At 45.4% G+C, this 22,145-nt stretch overlaps 1 protein-coding gene across 1 annotated transcript in view; it reads left to right on the forward strand.

Annotated features, from left to right (window-relative positions):
- Positions 1 to 6,278: 6,278 nt before the first annotated feature.
- Positions 6,279 to 22,145, forward strand: part of Nt5e (5'-nucleotidase ecto) — a 47,332-nt gene continuing 31,465 nt past the window's right edge. The window contains exon 1 of the mRNA XM_052716169.1: positions 6,279 to 7,280. Within this exon, the coding sequence (XP_052572129.1) occupies positions 6,936 to 7,280 (345 nt within the window). The 5' untranslated portion in view covers positions 6,279 to 6,935. The remainder of the gene's footprint in view (positions 7,281 to 22,145) is intronic.

The raw sequence follows: 22,145 nt of genomic DNA on the forward strand, positions 1-22,145 counted from the left end.
TAACATTACATGTGTTATTCCTTAGTATGCAAATGAGACTTTGCTGAATCAGATCATAGTTTTCAAGTACGGGAGGAAGACTCAGGCAGATGCAGGACAGTGGTAGAGAGCTTGCCTAGTGTGCATGAGGGTCTATGCTCAATCCCCCAGTGTTAATAATTAAAACATAAATCTAAGAAAGAAATCACAGGGCAAAGAGCCAGGATATGTCTATAATAGCAGCTGGGAAGTAGAAGAAAGAGGATCAAGAGTTCAAGGTCATCTTCAGATACATGGTGAGCCTGAGACCAACCTAGACTAACAGAAGACTTTGACTCAAAAAAAAAAAATACTAGAGCTAAAATGTTTGTGTTATTATCAATGTTATGGTTGTTGACACTATCAATTCATGATTCGCTTTATTAACATTCTGTCCATTAGTTGGTTAAGTCTAACCAGTCCCAATCAATGAGCAGCAAGGCAAGCCACAAGTTGTAGGTTGAGCCACTGGCCATGGAGAAATCTACCGAGAATATTTTGCTTACTGGACTTGGGAAATCTGTGGCCTGCAGTCTTGCACGCACATAGCTTAACTCATCTGCAGCACCCCCTGCTCTCTGAGGGTCCCTCACAGCCTCTATAGGATACTACGGGTGAGGGTTGTGATTGCTGTCCTCCATCTGTCTGCATGGCCTAGAGGGAAGACAAAAGATATTTTACACACTTGGCGAAAGAAAAGACCACATTAAAGTGGAATTGTGGGACCAGTCTGGGAATTTAAAGAAGAGACTGTGACTGCTGTCTGGGGCAGTACAGAAATTATCTGTTGACTTGAAGGAGAATATAAGGCAGCCTGGGGCTTGACTCCAGGCAGGCGAGAGTAGGTTGGAGAGAAGGAATGACTCCAGGGAGGTCCATGAAAGGTAAAGGTGGCTGGGTAGGCTGAATCTTTTAAAGGCCAGGTCAGCAAGCTTGAACTTGATAATAAATAAACAAAGGTCATTTTAGATCTGCATGCAAACACATGGTTTGGGGATGACGTGAATGCAGATGCCTGGCAGCCCCAGGGCAGGAACTTCAAAAAGTATGGTGGCCTAGTTTCAAACACATAGGTGGCTGGTGAAATGGTTCATCAGTAGAGTTCTGACCAGGCAAGCACCAGGAGTGCAGATCTCCAACATCCACATTTTAAAAGCTGTGCAGTGGTACACCTCTAATGCCGGTACTGAGGGAATGGAGACAGGAGGGTCCCTGGGCTTCCTGGCTAGCCAGCCAAGCAAATCGGCAAGCTTCAGGTTCAGCAAGAGACTTCTCTCAAAAAATGGCATGGAGCGTGATTGAAGAAGGCATCCCACCTCAGTCTTTGCCCAACACACACAGGAATGTGCACACACATGAGGGCGCCAGTGATGTCGCATTAATGTAATGTACCTCAAGATGTGCTGCCATGAGAAGGCATCTTCTCTTTGTGGCGCTCTTGCTGAAACTGTCCTGCTTCAGTCTAATCATGAGGGAACCTCAGAAAAGCCCAAACTGAAGGAAAATATACAAGTACCAGTACCCTTCAAAAATGTCGATTTAGAGCTGGCTACATGGTTTAGTGAGTAAAGGTGCCTGCCACCAAGCCTGATGATCTGGGACCCCTACGGTAAAGAGAAAGAGCCGTCTCCTACAAGTTGTCTTCCTCCATATACATAATAAATACATGTAATTTTTAAGAACAGCTTAATGCCAGAGTAACATAAGACAAAGCTGAGAAAGCATCACAGGTTAGAAGAGACTAAGGACGCGAGCAAACTGAACACAGTCTTGGATTGCATCCTGGAACAGAAAAAGGAAGTTAGAGGGATGACTATGAACTCCAAAGAGAAGTCAGAAGTAGAGCGAATAGCTTTGCATTCATATTCTACGAGCTGAGGGCCGGGGAGAAGGTGCAATCAGTGATGCTCTTGCTGCTCAGACACGAGGACCTGAGTTCATCCTCAGTACCCACATAAGAGCCAGACGTGACATCAACCCCCCAGCACACACACACACACACACACACACACACACACATGATTGCAGGCAGGATGGAAGGCAACTCTTTTGTTAAATGTGGAGGGTTTTGTTTGTTTGGTTTTTTTCCTCTTTTAAAAAACAGTAGAACAGGCCGGGCGGTGGTGGCGCACGCCTTTAATCCCAGCACTCGGGAGGCAGAGCCAGGCGGATCTCTGTGAGTTCGAGGTCAGCCTGGGCTACCAAGTGAGTTCCAGGAAAAGACGCAAAGCTACACAGAGAAACCCTGTCTCGAAAAACCAAAAAAAAAAAAACAAACAAACAATAAAACAAACAAAGCAAACCAAATGACAGAACTCAGCCTCTAGAAAGTCTGAAAGGAGGGGGACAAAACCTAGCAAGGGCTACACCCCAGGGGCCGTTACAGAACTGGGCGTTTTGTTGGGCCCAGGCTTTACTGTTCCTAATCTGCAGTGTCTTTTGGGCACAAGCACTGACGTTCTCTGAGCCTCAAATCCCATGTCTTAAAGTAGGGTTGCCAAGGATGTCATTCCAGCAAATAGAAACTGGAAAACTAGATATCTATATGCAAAACCATAAACCGTGAATTTTTGCCTTATTTCATGTTAAAAATTAGCTTAATTTTGAGTTTCAGGTCTAAATGTAAAATGCAAAACAGTAGGACATTTAGGAGAAAACATAAGAGAATGGTCCCCTGGCATCATTTTTGGCAATGATTTTTTTTAAAGATTTATTTGTTTAATTAATTTCACGTATTTGTATGCGTGCCTGAAGGTATGTATTTACAATACATGTGTGCAGGTGACTGAAGAGGCCAGAATAAATCATCAGATCCCCTGGAAATGGAGTTACAGGTGGTTGTGAGTCACCCAAGGTTGGCACTAGGAACCCAGGTCAGGTGGAAAATCAGCAAGTACTCTTCACTGTTGAGCCACCCCTCCAGCACCTTGGTGATACTTTCTTGGATATGACACCAAAAGTACACTCAGGAAAAGGGGGAAAAAGATAAATCAGGCTTCTAAACTGAAACTGTTGGAGCTGAAATGCAGCTCAGTGGTAGAGCACATGTTGAGAATACACAAGGTCCTGGGTTTAATACCAGCACTAACGTGGATGGATGGATGGATGGATGGATGGATGGATGGATGGATGCATTTGTACATCAACACTGCTCTGTTTCAACAATGGAAAAGCAAGTTATTTGTAGCATTTACAGTGCACCTGTGCCAAGCAGTGTCAGGGTAGGTTGTGGAGAAGGAGGAAAATGCCTGGAAGCCATATGTGAGATGTAAAGATTATTGAAACTTTACATGAATTGTGGCTGAACAAAGAGGTAGGCAGCATCCTGTGACAAGGGGCCAGATAGAAAACTACCCCAGAGTTCCAGCAGGCTCTATGGGCTGCAAAGTTCCTGCGGTGGACAACTGGACCAAGGGCACACTCTCACAGTCTGCTGACAGTAAGCCAGCCTTATCTTCATAGCTCCTTGATCCACCCTGCTGACTATAGGGACAAGAGTTTTATAAGCTAGATGACTCATGCAGTGACATCACTGGCTCAGCATGCCAGGGATGCATGCCATGTGCGCTAGCTCGGCATAGCTGACTTAGTGTACCTGCAGCAAGTACGTTCCCTTCTAGATAACACCAGTTTGCCCCAATCGCAGCACTCATGAAAGGGAGCCAGCGGTCCTGCAGACAGTCCTTATTGAAATGCCCTAGTCTCTCTAAGTCTTATTTCATTGTTTCCTTCATTTGGTAGGAGTCTTGGGAATGAAAGGATGATGTTTCAGGGACATGCTGATGTTCTCCTTTCCTGCAGGATGATACGACACTGAATAGGCAATAATATCTTCAAATCATGTATCTGTATACACTGCGTTCCTACAGTGCTTAGGACTTAGCTCAGTTGGTAGGGTAATTGCCTGGTATACAGGAAGGCCTGGGTTCATTCCCAGCACTGTGTAAACTGCATGGTGACACAGGCTTTTAATCCCAGCACTAGGAAGATGGATGAAGAGGACTAGAGTTCAAGGTCATACTTGGCTATATCATGAGCTGGAGACCATCTTGAACTACATGAAACCTTGTCAAAGAAAAGGAGAAAGAGCCTTACAGTTCAACCAAAACAGACACAAAGGACATGAACAGAAGAAGGCCATCAAAACTGTTCTGTGGGCAAAGAAAGGCACTTGCAAGTCTCGTGGTCTGAGTTTGATCACCAAGATTCACATTGTGAAGAGGGTGAATCTACCCTGAAAATTGCCTTCTCACCTCTACACGTACCATATGCACACACACATATACACAAAAAGAATAAATAAGTGTAATTTAATTTTTTTTTCAAGACAGGGTTTCTCTGTGTAGCCCTGGCTGTCCTGGAACTCACTCTGTAGATCAGGCTGACCTTGAACTCACAGAGATCTGCCTGACTTTGCCTCCCAAGTGCTAGGATTAAAGGTGTATGCCACCATTGCCTGGCTAATAAATTTTTTTTTTAAGGAAATGTCTACAAGAAAGGATACAAATGATCATAAGCTCATAAAAAGGTGCTCAACGTTTCTAACCAACAGAGAAATGCAAATAGAAACTACAATGAGATACTACACACGTCTTAAGGTAACTATCATTCAAAACAAACAAAAGAAAGCGGAAAAGGTGCTTGTTGGTGAAGAGGTGCAGAATCTGTTCATTGCATATGAGGATGGGCAACACAGCAGGTCCTTATCTCAACATAGCTTTTTCTTAGTTGACTGGCCTCAAAGCCATTTCACCAGCCAAGGACCCTTGTCTGTTTCTGCTGTCATCTCTTATGAATAAGCTGCTATGAACGTGAGTGTTCAAATACACACCTAGAGTGAAATGTTACTTGGCTTCTGAAAGGGAAGAAATGCTGACATGCTGCGTCTTAAAGGCATTAGATCAAGTGAAACAAATAAGTCAGAAAAAGAAAAAGGACAAAGGACAAATATAAGGAGCTTAAAATGATCAAATCCGCCGGGCGGTGGTGGCGCACGCCTTTAATCCCAGCACTTGGGAGGCAGAGGCAGGCGGATCTTTGTGAGTTCGAGGCCAGCCTGGTCTACAGAGCGAGATCTAGGAAAGGCGCAAAGCTACGCAGAGAAACCCTGTCTCGAAAAACCTAAAAAAAAAAAAAAAAAAAAAAAAATGATCAAATCCAAACAAACTGGTAATAGAATGCTAGTTGTCCAGGGAGGGGGGAGGTGCTGGAAAGAAGGAAATGGAGAGTCGTATTTATTTATTTATTTATTTATTTATTTATTTATTTATTTATTTATTTATTTATTTTTGAGATGGGGCTTCACTAACACAGCCAGGGAACTCCCTATATGGCCCAGACTTCCCAAGTACTGTTATTACAGGTGTTAGCCACCGTGTGGGGTGGGAGTCACTGTGTAATGACTTTAGAATACCATCTTGGGAAGATGAAAAAGTTCTGGGAAATGAATGGTGTTAAATATCCTTAATGCCACTAAACTATATGCTTAGGATAGTAAGTGATAATGCATGTCATGTGTATTTATTTATACGGTGTGTATTTACTGCAACTGCAAAACAGCGTAGTTGTGGGTGAGGTAGGGTCTTGCTATGCAGCTCAGACTGCTCATGTACTCTCAGCTCTCCTGACCCGGCCTCCTGAGTGCTAGGATCACAGGCATGTCCCAATGTGAAAGTGTGTGTGTGTGTGTGTGTGTGTGTGTGTGTGTGTGTGTGTGTGTGTGTGTGTAAAATAAGACTGGCCTGGTGCATTCTGGAGATGTGTGGGGATTAGAGATCTTCTTTTTTGTTTGTTTGTTTTTGTTTTTCGAGACAGGGTTTCTCTTTGTAGCTTTGCGCCTTTCCTGGAACTCACTCTGTAGCCCAGGCTGGCCTCGAACTCCACAGAGGCCCGCCTGGCTCTGCCTCCCAGAGTGCTGGGCTTAAAGGCTAGATATCTTCTATATAATGTGCAGAACACACGGGAACCAAACTAATTCTCTTTCCTTTCCCAAAGCTGCTGGCTTATTGATTATACTTAATTCAAACGCAGGAGTTAATCCATTAGACTGGGAAATCGTGCAGCGATTTACATTTGATGATGACTATTTGTTAATAACAAATATGGATTCCCACTATTACTGCAAAAAAAAAAAAAAAAGCTTTGCACTGGCACACACACCCCCGCGCGCGCACACCACATACTCAAAATCTCAAAAATTAGGACAGAGAGGAAAAAAGGCTGGAAAAGCACGGGGCAGCAGCGCCCCGCGCAGCTGTCAGGGCTTTAAACCCTAGAATCCGCGTTAGCTTTCAGAGCCCGCCATGCGCCGCCTGGGTTTTAATCGCTAAGGTTTTCACTGTGGATAAATGAAAAGCTGTATCCGAAAGATTGCTTGAATTCTGAGATTCTTGATCTGAGCAACGTGGAGCGGTTGCCTCCTCAAACCTACGTAGCATCTCGGCCCTCGCTGTGTCCTGGTCCCTCCGAGGCAACAGCGGAGCGCTCCTCCCGAGTGAGCTCTGGACTCCTTTCTCTCCTACCCCATCTCTCTTCTTTTCTGGCAACGAGATACAGCGCAACACATGCTGTACACTCTTGTAGAGAAATCGGTGAGGATCGGCTAGGCGGCCCCAACAGCTGCTACCACCGCCTCCGGGGACTGCGACACCCCGGCTCCCCGAGGTGCCCGCTCACCGCACGAACAACCTCCTCTCTGTTCCTACGGGCTGTGTGTGCCAGGCCAGCCGCTCCCGGGAGCCTGGGGTGCTAGGGTCGGATCGGGTGACTCCCTGAGTGCCAGCGGGAGGGCCTGGGGCTGGAGGAGGCGCGTCTGGCCCCGCCCCTCCCTATTCCGCCCCGCAGCCTAGCGGAGGCCGGGTTGGCCGGAGCCCGCCGGCTCCCGGCCAGTCCACCCGCTCAACGAGCTCTAGCCAGCCATGCGTCCTGCGGCCCCTCCTGCGCCCAAGTGGCTGCTCCTCTGGCTGAGCGCGCTGCTGTCGCTGTGGCCCGCAACCAGAGCCTGGGAGCTCACGATCCTGCACACCAACGACGTGCACAGCCGGCTGGAGCAGACCAGCGAGGACTCCACCAAGTGCCTCAACGCCAGCCAGTGCGTGGGCGGCGTGGCGAGGCTCTACACCAAGGTGCAGCAGATCCGCAGGGAGGAACCCAACGTGCTGCTGCTGGATGCTGGCGACCAGTACCAGGGCACCATCTGGTTCACCGTTTACAAAGGTCTCGAAGTGGCACACTTCATGAACACCCTGCGCTATGATGCCATGGTAAGAAGAAGGTTCCCGGGGTTAGGAGTCCCAGACTCAGAGGGAGGGGGCACAGAAAGCACTCAGAGATGAACAAGTGGAACGAACTTGACTCAAGCCAGTGTGCCTCGTCGATGCTGACGGGCATCCCTTGGATGATTGTCTTAAACTGATGTTATTGGGGACCCGCAGTGAACTGGGCGTTAAAAGACGGATCCTGCTTACGGGATGATTCAGTGAGGATAAGAGCACTAGACGTTATCAAGGGCTGGAGACCGATCTGTCTCCTCCACATCTCCTATCAGCTCATTTATTCAAAGAACGTCTCATCCCTACTTTACTGAACAGGAAATAGGGTCAAAAAATGTATTCAGGTCACCAGCCCCCAAGGGGGTGGGGAGACAGATGGACACCACACCCGAAAGGCCCTGAAGTCTGAGCACAACAAACCCACCTCCTTAGGTAGATTTCCAGTGCCGCTACTTTTCTGTGACCTTATGCAAGTTATTTATTAGGCCTCAGTGGCCGAATCGTTTATAAAATGGAAAGAAGAATATTTATCTCAAAACATTTTATGCACATAATATAATCTCCATAACTGTTACTCCCAGGCACTGCCACATGGGTTTGAGGAAGAAAGAAATGTCAGCGAGAACACAAATACGGAGAAGCTGGGATTTCAAGGGTTCAATAAAACCCCCTTGACCATAGAGATTCTAGAAGGGCCCAGCTTGAGGGATTAGGGAGCTGGGGATGCAGCTGGATTTTTAGAGTGCTTGCTTAGAATTTCATAGGCATTCCATAGCATTCCACAAACTAGGTATGTGGGGCAAGCCTAGTGGAGGCCAGGAGATCAGGAGTTCAAGGTCATCCTTGGTACACAGAGAGGCCAGCCTAGAGAACATGAGCTCTGTCTCAAAAGGAAGGAGGAAGGGAGAGAGAGATCTTAAAATGTGAACGTTTAGTCCTCACTTCTCAATACTCCGTTGGAAATGAGCATTGCTTGTTGAGAAGTGGGCAAAGAGTTAATCAAATAAACATAACTGAGATGTAAAAATCAATTGGCCCACCACTCACGTGCAACCTAGTGTACATCCCTAAAGTAAAAGATTCTACCAGGTTGAAGGGGAAAAATTGAGAAGAACAACAACAAAAATATAAGAGATTTGCAAGAGAAACAGCAGGGCGGGTTCCCAGAACTCTGTGAAACCGGAGGGTGGGGAAGGAAAAGGAAGGTGTAGGCTCCCCGCTGTGTACAGAACAGCTCAGAGGTCAGAGAAGGGGAGCGTCCCCTCCCTGCTGAATGCCTGGCTTACAGGTTCTAAAGCAAGGGGAGATTCTAAAGGCCCCTAAGAGGCGGAGCTCAGCAGCAGGTTGGCAGAAGAAGAAGAATCGCAGGCCTCTTTTTCCACAGCTAGGCCTGCTTGAAGCTTTGTAAGCAGTATGGCAGTACAAACATTTACATAATTGGATTGTTAACTAGCTCTCGTCTCTACTTCCCCCAGAAGGGGAGGATAAACATTGTATGAGTTTGTTTTGATTTCATGTATAAACCACAACTTTGCAGCGTTTCCTTTTGCTAACACTTTTCTCCTCCGTTGTGTAAATATTCCTTAGTAAAAATATGTCCCTCTTTAAGACAGAAACAGCTCACTGTGCAGCTAGATGAGACCACAGCAGTGTACTACAAGTTGGAGCTCATCATCTTTGAATGTTTACAATACTTTGTGTCGGGGGGGGGGGGGGGGCGGGGGATGGAATTGCTTTCTTACAAATGTCCCTCAAAATACTTGGACGGGGCCCTGAGGAAGACTCAGCTACGCTGACTGGTGTCAAGAGTGGGAGGAAGGGGAATGAATGACAGAGTCCACAGCTTTCCGTGGCTGCCATCAGAATTTATCCGTGGGGTGAGCTGTGAGTGGGTTTAATACACATGATTTGACCTACCTGCATGAATCCTAGCTTTGGTAGCACGCAGCATGTGGTGGGGCTCTGCAGTCTTCCTATCTTACAGAGGGTTTGCACTGTCATTTTGCTTATATTATACCAAGCCTTGGGAGTGTATTGCTCTTCTGTTATTCCCGTCTCAGCCACCTGCTATGTCTTGATTCTGAGATGCTTGGAGACCCAGATCAGAGTGAACAGCTGTAGAAGGGTGTCTCCAGTTCCCTGTAAATGGAACCCAGTTTAGCCTCAGAAATTAGAGTAGGAGCCTTGGAGAGGGTTTATACTCTCTAGACCTGCCACACTCCCAAGAGAAGAGCTTCTCTGATGGCTACAGAGGACTAGAATGAGCTTGAAGATCCCCTCGGGCCCTGCTCCTAGGCAGAAACTGGGAGAGGATGACAGAAGCAGCCAGGAGGTGTAGCTGTCTTTGCTAGTAGAAGGACTAGTGTCCCCTGAGGTATGAGAAGGAAGACATACCAAGCTGTTGCATAAAACAGCTCAGAGGTCAGGAAAGCACAGTACTGATTTTTTTTTTTCTTTAGAAACTAGGAGAAAGGAAGGCAGGAAAAGATTACAAGAAGGCTCAGTTGCTTGGGGATTTTCTTCTTTTCTTCCTTTTGGCCTGGTTATTTCTGAAACTCATGTTCCTTAACTGGGAAAGAAGGGTGCTAACCCCCAGCCTGTGAGCAGCACATGGTACAATGAGAAACTCCTAGCCCCTTACACAATGAGTGTTCACTAAAGCTTAGTTCCCTATACCTTGGGTTCGAGGAGGAAGAGAACATGGCATCTGTCTGTTTATGGGGGTCTGACAGCCCAGCATAGACTACCACCAGCCTCCCCTCCATCACCTTTTCTCAGTACTATTGTCTAGACTGTTCCTTCAGAATAGTTTTCTTTTTAAGGTCTCACATAGCCTAAACTGGCCTCCAACTTGCTGTGTGGTAGAGGATGTCTCTGAAGCTCTGATCCTCCTGCCTCCACCTCCCAAATGCTGCTTCTGTGGTCCTGCCTTAGTTACTTTTCTATTGCTGTGACGAAATACCATAATCAAGGCAACTCATTAAAGAAAGTGTTTAATTGGGCTTACAGTTTCAGAGGGTTAGAGTCTGTGATGGCAGAGCAAAGGTATGGCATCAGGAACAACTGAGAACTCACATCTCGGTCCAAAAGTAGGAGGCAGACAGAAAGGGGCACACTGAGAATGATATGTGTCTTTTGGAGCTTCAAAGCCCTCCCCCAGTGACACACCTCCTCCAACAAGGCCACGCCTCCTAATCCTTCCCAAACAATTCCACCACTTGGGGACCAAGTGTTGAAATATAAGAGCCTATGGGTGCCATTCTTATTCAAACCACCACACTAACCTTGTTTTTATGATTTTCCCACCTCACTCTGTATGTGCAGTGCCCCTGTGTATCATGGTGCATGGTGACCTCTTTACCTCATTCTCGGGTAGATTTGGAGGTGGTCTCTAACCAATCCCCTGCCTCACAAATTCAGCTCTAGTTCCAGCATCAGTTCCAGATGTCTTCTGCAGGTTCCACTGTGAGGATTTCCATACTCAAGTGCAAAGTTGCTGGTCACAATGTGTGTGCTTGGTTCTTCCTTTGACAAAAGATTGCCAGTTGACTTCCTGAAGGCTTCATGCCTACTACTTTGCTCCTTGGCCAACATCCAGGCAGAAGATTAATCTCTGTATCTTTATTTCTTCTTCTTTAAAGAGGTATTTTTATTTTCATGTATATGTGTGTGCAGTCATGTGTGTCCATGCCTGTGGAGGCCAGAGAGGGCACCGGATCCTCTGCAGAGATGGAGTTACTGGAAGTTGTTAGCCACCTGATGTGAGTGCTGGGTGCCAAATTCCTGTCCTCTGCAAGAGTGGCAAGTGCTCTTAACCACTGAGCCATCTCCTCAGGCCCCATCTTTGCCGATTCTTACCTCTGTCCAGCTTGTCAGAAGCTTGTGTTTTTCTAATAATTAGGTAGTTTTAGACTCTTTTGATAAGATTGTGAATCTTCTGGGTTTCCTCTTCTCTGATGGTGTGTTTCCAGATTTTTCATTTCTTTCCCATTGGATTTTCTTTGTTTCGAAGCACTCTGACTATTGATCTATGGTTGATTTTAGACATAAATTTGATGCTGCTGCTATGTTGTTCAATTCTGTACCTCTTAGAACAGAAATCCTTTATTTGGTGTATTTGATAATCAAAAATGCTTATGCGTCTGTCTGTTCGGCCTGTGTCTGTGTCCTTGAAAGCTTATGTAACAGTTTGTCAATTTCAAGCTCGAATCACCAAGACTCACTGGAAATGCAGCTGCGGCTGTCTTCCCTGACTTCTGAGACTTCTAAGACGTCAGCCTGTGAAAACTGACTGCCACTTACTTCCTCTCCAGCCAACAGTTGAAGGAGAGGATAGAACCAGCACCTCCCAGGGGCTCATCTCTAAACATAGGAAGTCTTGAGGAACGGTTTGATGCTGTGAGGTGCTTCTGTTCAGTGAAGGGCACCGATGAGGAGGCCTGGACCAAAGTGAAACTGAGATAAGACTCTGAGACAGAGGCTTACAGACCTCTGAGATAAGCTCCTTTGTCATGGTGTTCAGAGAAGCGGCTTCTCATAGGTGATTGTGGTCCCCTGCTGTTTAAACAGAAGGCGTTTTCAAAGTGGCAGGAAGTGTCTTTTGTTATTCATAAGGAGCCCCTTTGATAATGGCTGAGGCTAATAGTTTAAGCTAATGGGATTGCTTTGAACTGAAACTCTAGATAGCCTCAGGGTGGAACCCAGTGCTGAGAAGTAACTAGTGCTTAGATTAGAGGGTTAGAGAGTTGGAATTTCTAACCTCATCCACTCACCTACAGGGGGGTGGGGCTGGAGATTAAGCTCTGACAGGCTCTGTCTTAACGAATTTGATGAGCTCTGGGGTTGCTGAGCAAGTGGAGGTTCTGGAGGGTGGGGTGCCTGAAAGGGCACAGGGTCTCCGTTTGTCCCGTGCCCTGTGCCTTGCCCTGGACATTCCCTCCATTTGGTTATTCCTAAGTGTACCCTTCATAATAAACCAGTAATAATAACCTTTGAAGTTCCATGAATTCCTCTGGATAGTTATCAAATGTGAGGATGAGGTCATGGGACCCTCCAGTTTGTAACTGGTCTGTTAGAAGTACAGGTGGCCCAAGCCTCTGGACTGGGTGCCAGAATGGGCACAGTTTTTGTGTGACAGAGCCCTGTAACTTGTGGGAAACAACACCAAGTCAAGGTAGGCAGTGTCAGGATTGAATTGTTGAACACCTAGTCAGTGTTTTCAGAAAACTGGAGAACAATTGATGCCATAAACAAAATCCAGAAAGGAAAATAAGCCAAAGCTTCAGCTATGGGCCTCTAAGGTGACTCAGCCAGTAAGACTATTTGGTGTGCAAGCCTGATAACCTGAATTTGATCCCCTAAGGTTGGGTTAAAAAAAAAAGAAGAAGAAGTGATTCAACCCACAGGTACACGGATGTAGAAGAACTGATGATGAGAAGCTCTTGGCAATGCTCAACCACAGAGAGGGGTCTTTGCTCATATGCTGTGGGTGGGAATGGCTGAGAAGAGGGTCTTGTCTTAGTAATGGTTTCTGTTGCTATGACAAAATACCATGACCAAACAATAGAGACTTAGGGAAAGAAAGGTTTATTTCATCTTCCACTTCCTGGTAACAGTCCATCCCTGAGGGATGTCAAGGCAGGAATTCAGGTAGGGCAGGAACCTGGCTGGAGGCAAGAACTGAAGCATAAACCATGAAGGCTTCTTATTGGCCTGCTAGTCCTGGCTTGCTAAGACTTGCCTACAGGCAATCTGAATGGAAGCATTTCTCAGCTGAGGTTCCTCTTCCCAGATAACTTGAGCCTTGGTCAAGTTGACCAAAAACAAACAATACTACCCAGCAGGACAGATGTAAAGCAAAGATGTCTAAGAGGGCTCAAGTCTGGGGCATCAGGTAGTGGGCAGCTTTTGACACTAATACACAGGGCCATGGGTTCATCTATTTAAGCTCCTCCCCGTGTTCTTGCATTCTCTATTACTATTACAAAATAACTGAGATCGGATGCTCTATAAGGAAAAGAGGAAACATTGTCACTCATGGTTCTGACCTCTGGAAAGTTCAAGATTAGGCTGTTCCACCCTCCTTGCTGGTGGGGACTCACTACAGGGTCCTGAGGCAATGCTAGACCTCACGTGGGGAGAGGGACTCATGCAAGAGGCACAGCCAAAGTGGTTTTTACAACAAAGTCACTCTTGGTATAACCCAGTGATCCATTCGTGACCCAACACCTCCTAAAGGTCCTACTTCTTGATACCTCACAAGGAAGATGAAATTTCAATATGAGTTTTGGTGGGAACAGTCAAGCCACAGACACTCTTGACAGTGGAAGCCTGCTAGTTCAAGCCCTAACATGAGACACTGAGCATACTAGGTAAGCACCCTGCCACTAAGCCACAGCTTCAAACTACATCCAGGTTTTATGTCACCTGGGTGAGTTTAGAAGTGGGTTCTCCATCTAAAAAGTAGATTTAGAGGAGTGTAGCTAGAGTTTTCCTGCCTGGCCCACAGTCAGGACAAATCTCTCTCACTTGCCAGTCCCACAGATGCTCAGACCCGACCAAGTAAACACAGAGGCTTATATTGGTTACAAACTGTATGGCCGTGGCAGGCTTCTTGCTAACTGTTCTTACAGCTTAAATTAATCCATTTCCATTAATCTATACCTTGCCACATGGCTCGTGGCTTACCGGCATCTTCACATGCTGTTTCTCATCGTGGTGGCTGGCAGTGTCTCTCTGACTCAGCCTTCCACTTCCCAGCTTTATTCTCCTCCTTGTCCCGCCTATACTTCCTGCCTAGCCAATGGCCAATCAGTGTTTTATTTATTGACCAATCAGAGCAACACATTTGCCATACAGAACATCCCACAGCAGTAAGGGGACAGCAAGATGGCTCAGCTGGTAAAAGCCCTTGCCAAACAAGCCTAACTATCTGAGTTCAAGCCCCAGGAAGATGAAGAGAACTGATTCCACAGTGTCCACACATGTGTCCACACACACATCATATACACACATAATGACGAGAGAGAGAGCATTTATATTCAAGTGCTTACTAGGCCTCTCTTATTAAGGACACTCCCAAAATGTTGAGGGGGGGTGCAAATTAGCAATGTTAGTTTAAGAAGCTTGAAAGAGTTCTAGATGATACTGTGATCCCTCCCTACAACTCCCAGTCCATGCTAGGAGCCAAACCCAGATAATTGTTTTCTTTAGTTTTAAGAAAAACTAAAAGCGGGCTTGCATGATGGTTCAGTGGGTAGAGGTGCTTGCTCCCAAGTCTAGTGACTTGAGTTTGAGCCCTGAAACCCCAATGGTAGAAGGACAGAATTGGCTCCTACGAGTTATCCTCTGACTCTTACAGGGTTCCCACATGTAGATCACAAACACAATGAATTAAACATTAATACATTTTATTATGTATTTGTTTTGTAGTTTTGAAACAGTGTCTCTCTTGTGTAGCCCTGGCTGTCCTGGAACTCTTCACTTTTGTACACCAGGCTGGCCCTGAATTCACAGAGATCCACCTGCCTCTGCCTCCAGAGATCCGGAGTTAAAGGCTTACACCACCACGACCAGCTAAATTTTAGCCAATTATTGCTTAGGGCCCGGACTGCAGAAGTTGTAGTAGGGGAGTTCTTGAATTAGAGAATAGGTTCATAAGTCTCAGGCATAAGAGGAGCATCAGCTGTGGAAGCTGTGGCCACAGGCTCTACTTCCTTGTCAGCAAGTCTGGAAGTAGGCTGCTGCCTCTCCTGTTCCCCAGAGCATCATTTCCATTACTAGGAGAGTAGCTCTCCACAGAGCACTCTGGACACATTTTCACTTGAAGACAGGGGCCAAAGGATGGTACCTGGGAGGAGGCTCAAGCTATCTCTCCACCAGGAAATGGTTGCCTCATCCCCAAGTATCTATGAGATCTGTGAGGGAGAGATAAGAGTCACCAAGCAAACTTAGCTTTGAGTGTAAAATGAAGTTTTACACTTCTAGGCTAGAGTGGGACCAGGTGACACTGGCTCTGGGTGGCTGAAGGAGGGAGCAGGGGCAGCCTCTTGGTTCATCTCGCCCTGTCTTGGCATCTAGATTTAGTAACTGAGAATTGAACCCAACAGACATCCCTTTGGCGGCCTTCTCTGCTTCCTCCATGAGTGCAGCTGAGAGCTGTACATGCTTCTTTAGCACTTGTTTCTTTAGCCCCAGAAGGAGATTTTAAATGTCTCTGGATGAGCTGGGGAGAAAGCTCAGCAGTTGAGAGCACTTGTTGCTCTTGCAGAGGACCCTGGTTCTGTTCTGGGCTCCCCCATGGTGACTCACTGCCACCCACAACTCTAGTTCCAGGGAATCCAATGCTGGTTCCAGACACACGTGTGATGGATGTTAATACATGAAAGCAAAACACTCATAGGCATAAAATAAAATCAATTAGTCAATTAACTACAATTTCTCTAGCTGCTTCTTTTTCCTCACATAAATAATTGCTTCTGTATATAATGTGCACATTAGCTGGAGTTCTCTAGCTCCTGAGAGATGAACCTGCCTGGACCTATTAACTCTTAGCATGATTGTGCCAAGCGTATTTTGCCTATATAAAGAGTCTGTATGTCTTTCAGATGATATGGATAGTGTAAAATGCTGTTTGTTCTACACTTTTTTACCCAATTATCCTTTCAACTGATGTTGACAATACAGATAAGCTAACCAAACCCCAGGATCCTTTCTGCCATTCACTGGGATGTTACATTCACCCACCAGGGCCAACATTCCCTTGCTCATAGCTGTGGGAATAGAGGCTAGCCCAACACTAGACGTGGCCCATGATGTCAGGTATGGACCAATAGAACCAAACTTGCTTTGAAAGGCTGTTGTTGAGGGCCCCTGAGTGATTGGCAACTGAGTCCCATTGTGTAATAGGCCAATATGTTGGGTTTTGTTGTTGTTGTTGTTGTTGTTTTGTTTTTTTGGTTTTTGTTTTGTTTGGGTTTTCGAGACAGGGTTTCTCTGTGTAGCTTTGCGTCTTTCCTGGAACTCACTCTGTAGTCCAGGCTGGCCTCGAACTCACAGAGATTCGCCTGGCTCTGCCTCCCGAGTGCTGGGATTAAAGGTGTGCGCCACCACCGCCCGGCCTGTCTAAGTCTTACATTGTAGGGCTTAATGAAGTTGTGCCACTCGCTAAAAAGATATGCTTCCAATCTCTGATAAAGAGCCTTTTGACATGATTACGACAGAGTTTAATAGATTGCAAGAGAGGTTCTTTTCTTCTGCATCAAGCATATTCTACTGCTCTTAAAGCTTTTTTTTCCTTATTTCCCTCTGATGTGGTTAAGCCTCTTTTCTTCACTTTTTTTCACTACCTCTCCTTTTATTTATACCTTCAGGCTGTTTGCTAGTGAGACTTTGCTCCCTAAGGTGAAGCTTGTTCTCTGATATTCTGTAGTTCCTAAGATGCATCATGTACCTGTACCTTCACACATGTGTTTCCCATGTGTTTGATGCATGGGTGGATGGTTCATAGATAGATGGATGGAAGATACTTAGGTAGGTGGAATGACAGGCAGATGGATAGATAGATGCAGGAATGGATGGATGGATGGATAGATGAATGGTGTTTGAGTGAGTGGACAGGTAGGTAGATGGATAGATGTTGCATGCGTGGGTGGATGGATGGATGGATGGATGGATGGGTGGGTGGGTGGGTGGTGCTCGGGTGGGTGGATGAAGAGGTAGATGGACAGACATGCTGGCTCTATCCTTCCTTCCAGTCTGCCCTTCAAGCATCCATAGGACAAAGACTGTGATGTTGTTACTTGGCATTCCAGAGCCTTGTTTAAAACTAGCAAGAAGCTAAGTGATGCTCACCTCCTCCATGCATGCAGATTGGCAGCAGTTAGGCACAGTAAAGGCCCTGTAAGGATGCTCAAGCCTCGCTACCATTTCTCAGGTCTCAGCTCTTGCTGGTGGTAGGAATCAGTGCTTCAGTTTCCTCTTCTATGAAAAGGAGAAATAATAGCACCTCTTTCATAGCGCTATCAAGATAAAATGACCTCGTATGTGAACAGGCTTAACACGCAACACAAAAGCATGAACCTGCTTTGTATCTTACTTTGCCTTTTTTTTATTCTTTCTTAAATTCCCCATAATATACATTTATTGATACTTTTGTATTCTTCTATGAACAAAACCATAGGCTTTAAGATACTCATTATCTGATTCATATAAAGGTAGCCTTTGGTGGGGCCGGGGTGGTATACGCCTTTAATCTTAGCACTCGGGAGGCAGAGGCAGGAGCATCTCCGTGAGTTCGAGGCCAGCCTGGTCTACAGAGGGAGTTCCAGGACAGGCTCCAAAACAACACAAAGAAATCCTGTCTTGGAAAAACCAAAAAAAAAGAAAAAGGAAAAAAAAGGTAGCCTTTGATAGACCAAACAGTTACCTTAGATTTCCAATAAAAATAGGCTTTTTTTTTTTTTTTACAAAGTTCCATTTTCTTCTAGATTCCCATTGTGAAACCCAATAGTTTACGGGCTCACACCCCAGACACAGAGAGAACAACTCAACACTTTGCTATTGCTGTTTTGAGATAAGGTGAGCTGTGTAGCCCAACATGGACTCAAATTCCAGGTGCTGGGATTACCGGTATGTACCGCCATGCCCTGCTTTACATTTCTAAAAAATTTGTTCGTGTATGTTCCATTCACGAACAAATGCCATAATGATATTAGCAAACACAGGAAGGTAACTTGTAAATTAAAACATAGAAAATGAAAACACAAGAACCTGGCAGTTGTCTAGAGAGGAGCTGAGAGGTTAAGCTGGAGGTAGAAAAGCAGTTGGCTCAATATTTCACCAGTTGCCTAGCAACCTGATTTCTCTTGATGTAAAACTAAGACATCACGTACCTACTATTTACAAAGTTCATTTCACATCCTGCTTTCTGAAAAGTTTTAATGGTTCACACACCGTAACAGAGTAAAATGGAGCGCATTTAAATGGAGAAGATAGAGCAACTGGTTTTACTCCTCATTCAGTAGACATTGGCATGACTCACCTGGTATCCCTGAGGGTACAAGGACAGCTGATGTGTGAACACACAACCACAATGAGGACAAGCACCATGAAAGATGCGCGTGAGGTCTTGTGGACACACTAGAAGAGAGAGGTCTGCAGTGGACATGTCACTGAAGCATCTCAAATGTCTCCATGCACATGGGGGATTTAGTGTTCCTAGAGCTAAGGGCACCTGGAAGTTTAGCAGAATGAATTATGCAGCTAAGGACATCAGCAGGAGGGACGGGAGGGTCTGCATGATGTCTGTCTTAGGGTTTCTATTGCTGTGAAGAGATATCATGACCACAGCAACTCTTTTTTTTTCACTTTTTTTATTTATTTTTCTATTATCAGCTTGATACAGTATAAATTCTTATCCTAATTGTGAAATGTTTCATTGAGGCTTGCCCAGTAATTGAATAAAACCAAAATTTATTATAAGCCACAGTCATCCTAGGGTCCCCACTGCTAATATAGCCTCCCTGGTTCTGTGGGTTGCAGTCTGATTGTTCTTTGCTTTATATCTAGAATCCACTTATGAGTGAGTACATACCATGTTTGTCCTTCTGGGTTTGGGTTACCTCACTCAGTATGATATTTTCTAGTTCCATCCATTTGCCTGCAAATTTCATGCTGTCATTGTTTTTCTCTGCTGAGTAGTACACCATTGTGTATCTGTATCACATTTTCTCAATCCATTCTTCAGTTGATGAACATCTAGGTTGTTTCCAGGTTCTGGCTATTACAAATAGTGCTGCTATGAACATAGTTGAGCGTGTATCTTTGTGGTATGATTGAGCATTCCTTGGGTATATGCCCAAGAGTGGTATGGCTAGGTCTTGAGGTAGATTGATTCCCAATTTTCTGAGAAACTGCCATACTGATTTCCACAGTGGTTGTACAAGTTTGCATTCCCACCAACAGTGGAGGAGTGTTCCCTTTGCTCCTCATCCTCTCCAACATAGACTGTCTTCAGTGTTTTTGATCATAGCCATTCTGACAGGTGTAAGGTGGTATCTCAGAGTCATTTTGATTTGCATTTCTCTGATGATTAAGGATGTTGAGCATTTCTTTAAATGTTTTTCAGTCATTTGTGATTCTTCTTTTGAGAATTCTCTGTTTAGCTCTTCAGCCCATTTTTTAATTGGTTTGTTCAGTATTTTGATGTCTAGTTTCTTGAGTTCTTTATATACTTTGGAGATCAGTCCTCTGTCAGATGTGGAGTTGGTGAAGGTCTTTTCCCATTCTGTAGGCTGTCTTTTTGTCTTATTGACCTTGTCTTTTGCCCTACAAAAGCTTCTCAGTTTCAAGAGGTCCCATTTATTAATTGTTGTGCTCAGTGTCTGTGCTGCTGGTGTTATATTTAGGAAGTGATCTCCTGTGCCAACGCATTCAAGAGTACTTCCTACGTTCTCTTCTATTAAGTTTAGTGTAACTGGATTTATGTTGAGGTCTTTGATCCACTTGGACTTGAGTTTTGTGCATGGTGACAGATATGGATCTATTTGTAATCTTTTACATATTGACAACCAGTTATGCCAGCACCATTTGTTGAAGATACTTTCTTTTTTCCATTGTATAGTTTTGGCTTCTTTGTCAAAACTCAGGTGTTCATAGGTGTATGGATTAATGTCTGGGTCTTCAATTCGATTCCATTGGTCTGTATGTTGGTTTTTATACGAGTACCAAGCTGTTTTTTTTACTCTAGCTCTATAGTAGAGCTTGATGTCAGGGATGGTGATGCCTCCAGAGGTTGCTTTATTATTCAGGATTCTTTTTAGCTATCCTGGGTCTTTTGTTTTTCCATATGAAGTTGAGTATTTTTCTTTCCAAGTCTGTGAAGAATTGTGTTGGGATTTTGATGGGGATTGCATTGAATCTGTAGATTGCTTTTGGTAAGATCACAGCAACTCTTATAAAGGAAAACATTTAATTGTGAGGTCTCACTTACAGTTCAGAGGTTTAGTCTATTATCATCATGGTGGGAAGCAAGGCAGTATGCAGGCAGACATGGTGCTGGAGAAGGAGCTGAGAGTTCTTACATCTTGACCCTCCAGCGACAGGAAGTGGTCTGTCTCACTGGGCGTTGCTTGGGCATCTATGAGACCTCAGAGCCGGCCTCCACAGTGACACACTTCCTCAATAAGACCACACCTACTCCAACAAGGCCAGACCTCCTAATAGTGCCACTCCCTTTAGGGACCATTTTCTTTCAAACCACCACAGTATGCAAAGAGGCAGGAATGTTTATTTCCTTGGAAAGTCGGGAGTCTGTGGTGAATTTAACTCAGACACAAGAGGTAGGTGGGCTGCTTGGGGCACAGCTCACTCTGGTGGCCTGCAATGCATAGATGAAGCCATAGACCTGAAGCTGAAGGACTAGTTAGAAGACCCTGAAGTGAACTATATGGAGGGCGGGGGACAACTTGGCACTGCAGCCAGTGAGCATGGTAGAAGTATGCTCCAGAGGCAGAGCAGCTGCAGAAGCAGCAGCACTTTGGGGCACTGAGGTAGAACATGGATGTGATAGCGTTTTCTAGAGTCATTAGTCTTCTGGGTGTTTCCCACACCTGGGGCCATGTGTGTCCTCTGGAATGGTTCTTTTATAGGGTCAGTGTTCTGCTAGAGGGTGGCAAAGCAGGGACATCCTTGATCATTGGATAACTGGGAGCAGAGGAGTAGTGGAGGGGAGCGAGCATGACCCCTGAAGTACTCCAGCTGACTCCATAGTGTCTCCTGAAATAATCCAAGTGGGGGACAGGCCGCCTCGCCACTCCTTGATCTCCTGCCTGTAATCTACTTTGCTGGGCAGGATTAAAAGGGAGAAGGAGCCATTTGAACAGTTTGTAAAAGTCTAAAAATTCCACCTGTGGGGCTAGGGATGTAGCTCAAGCTACAGAGCACTTCTGTTGCATGCAGGAAGCTCTGAGGATCATTCCCAGCACTGCAGAAACCAAGCATGGTCACACCTGTAATCCAGTACTTGGGAGGTAGAGGTCGGAGGATCAGGAGTTCATGATCATCCCTTATCCTTGGCTACTTGGCAAACAAAAGGCTATCCTATGCTACATGAGGCTGTCAAGAAAAAGGAAAAACAAAGTCTCCAGCCAGCAGTCAAGGCAAAGTGACCAACAACCAACAAAGCTGCCCAAGAGCTCCTAAGAACTGACCGCAGCAATCAGACCACCTCAGGGCAGTCTGTGTAGTAAAAGAACTTGGGGAGTTCTTTCAGCTTTGGGGGCTATGTGGCTGCCCTTGCTTTTGCTGCTCCGTTTCCTGCTAAAATATTCATTTTTGGGACTGTAGCTCATTTCCCAGAGGCTTTCAAAGCAGAACTCTGCTTGGTAGCTGGACTTGGGTCTGGGTTTGATGACTGTTTCTCCCCATTATAAAACAGAGAACATGATATAGGCACAGGGTTGGAGATCTCCCAAACGAGGCCACCCTGGGAAACTGAACCAATAATTATAGTCTTGGAGTTTGTTTCTTTGTTTACTGTTTGTTTGTTTGTCTGTTTGTTTGTTTGAGACAGGGTCTTACTAAGTAGCCCTGGCTGATCTGGAACTTGGTATGAAGACCAGGCTGGCCTCCAACTCAGACAGATCTGCCTGCTTCTGCCTCTCCAGTGCTGGGATCAAAGGCATGCACCACCACACCCAGCCTGGGAATTAACTTATTTATTCTTTATTTTTCCTTTTCCCCACCAGCTATTTATTTGATTCCTCATTCACTAGTAGTAGATGCTCAATGAGCACTTCCTCTCTGTTAGACATATTTCATGGACTATGGGGACAAGTCAATGTACATGGTTTAACT

Source organism: Peromyscus californicus, unplaced genomic scaffold (assembly GCF_007827085.1).
Source record: "Peromyscus californicus insignis strain IS unplaced genomic scaffold, ASM782708v3 Scaffold_11__1_contigs__length_118956290, whole genome shotgun sequence".
Taxonomy (NCBI): domain Eukaryota; kingdom Metazoa; phylum Chordata; class Mammalia; order Rodentia; family Cricetidae; genus Peromyscus; species Peromyscus californicus.